Raw genomic sequence first — 1486 nt, 5'->3', positions numbered from 1 at the left:
CACACATTTTATATTTATAAGCAAGTATGATTAAAAAAATCAAAGACAAACAAACATACAAAATGAGTGGTCAAAATTTCGACATTTACCACTCATTCCATCATCATCGTGTGCAACCCAGTACTGCGCATTAATCCCACAAGAGTAAAACTCTATCCATCAATTTCACCTGGATGAGCATAGACTTCTCTTGCATTGTTACTACCACAGTGCCACAACGAAGAGCTCCCACGTCATAAACTGGCCTTCCCTAGAAATCTCTATACGTGTCAACAACAGCCTGCCACTTGTCACTGTTCAAATACCTTGCCTTTAATAGCTTTTGTAAACCTGACTTTGCTTTAAACTGTAATCTCAGATCCTCACTTTAAGCCTATCCATCCATATTCGATAGTGTTTTGTCTATAAATCACAGTTCAAGAGCCATGTTTCCTGCAATTCGAGCAGTTCGTGTGCACCACCCATCTTTACTTCCACTACCGTTGTCAACATCTTCAGGTCAGAAGACGTTTTGCGTCAGATTCCAACGAGCAGATTCTGAGTTGACCCAACCAGAAAACAAGGAAGACATAATGGACAAGACCCATGAACACAACGAGAAGACCAAGTCAGCTCTTGTTGCTCGTCTTCTTTCTCATTTAATTTCTTGTTATTTGGTTGACATTTTTCAGCAATATTATTGCCTATTAATGGTGGGTGTTCTTGTTTGGTTTGAGTAGAGATCTGATGTCTGATTCATTTGGAGAAGGGTATTCAACTCGATCTGATGAAGAAGGGTTTGGAGGGATTTATGGAGGAAACCAGCAGCTAAAGCCCAAACCCAACAAAGAAGAAGAGACTAGCCATGAAAATCACCCATCAGGTATTTGTTTATTTGTCACAGTGGCTATATGAATCTGTTATCTTTGAATAGCTAAGCTATATATCTTGATGTTCTTGGCTTTTGGCTTGTGTGGCAACAGGGTATGACAAGACACAAGGAAGTGAAGTAAGCGAGAAGGAGAAAGGAAGGAATCAGACTCATGTTTCATAAAAGGAAGACAATGACTGCCATGCATGATCCCTTTCTCTGTTCCAGTAATTAGCTTGCTTACGTTCAGGCTTTGTCAAACGTTTTGTTCTTCGTTAATGAAGAAATAACTATTTCTGTATCTCTTTCTTTGTTGTAGAAGTTTATCAAGGGAAAGGTTGTTTACAACATATATAGTTTTATCACAACAAGCACTTTTAATTTCTTCTTTGAGTTTATGTATGGGAAGTTTGAACTTTGGTTGGACCACTTCGCACTTCGGTTTGGTCAGGCCTAAACCGTCCTCACCTCAGCCGAACTTGCTGTGGGCCTGTGGCATTGGATCCCTGGACTGGGGTTTTAACATCTGGCCCATTTGGATCTCTGGACTGGGCCGACCGTTGTCTCCTATTTAGGTATTTATTTAAATTTAAAGTTAACAAATCCAAATCAGAAAGTGGGAGGTGTAGAATGACA

At 39.8% G+C, this 1486-nt stretch overlaps 1 protein-coding gene across 1 annotated transcript; it reads left to right on the top strand.

Annotated features, from left to right (window-relative positions):
- Nucleotides 1-245: 245 nt before the first annotated feature.
- On the top strand, nt 246-1217 carry LOC149015252 (uncharacterized). Its single transcript, XM_089157101.1, has 3 exons — nt 246-607; nt 720-862; nt 963-1217. Exons 1-3 carry the CDS (start codon nt 426-428, stop codon nt 1031-1033), a joined length of 396 nt encoding a protein of 131 aa, XP_089013227.1. The 5' UTR covers nt 246-425; the 3' UTR covers nt 1034-1217.
- Nucleotides 1218-1486: the final 269 nt, after the last annotated feature.

This window comes from Hakea prostrata, chromosome 5, assembly GCF_041222555.1.
Source record: "Hakea prostrata isolate BN-2017 chromosome 5, UWA_Hpros_2, whole genome shotgun sequence".
Lineage (NCBI taxonomy): Eukaryota > Viridiplantae > Streptophyta > Magnoliopsida > Proteales > Proteaceae > Hakea > Hakea prostrata.
The sequence above is the reverse complement of the archived record's forward strand: the minus strand, read 5'-3'. Positions and strand labels throughout refer to the sequence as shown.

What these genes read in the sequence shown, in the direction of transcription:
- LOC149015252 (XM_089157101.1), top strand. Translation starts at nt 426, where the DNA reads ATGTTTCCTGCAATTCGAGCAGTTCGTGTGCACCACCCATCTTTACTT. An exon ending in GAACACAACGAGAAGACCAA is followed by an intron (nt 608 to 719) that starts GTCAGCTCTTGT and finishes TGGTTTGAGTAG; the next exon opens with AGATCTGATGTCTGATTCAT. An exon ending in CCATGAAAATCACCCATCAG is followed by an intron (nt 863 to 962) that starts GTATTTGTTTAT and finishes GTGTGGCAACAG; the next exon opens with GGTATGACAAGACACAAGGA.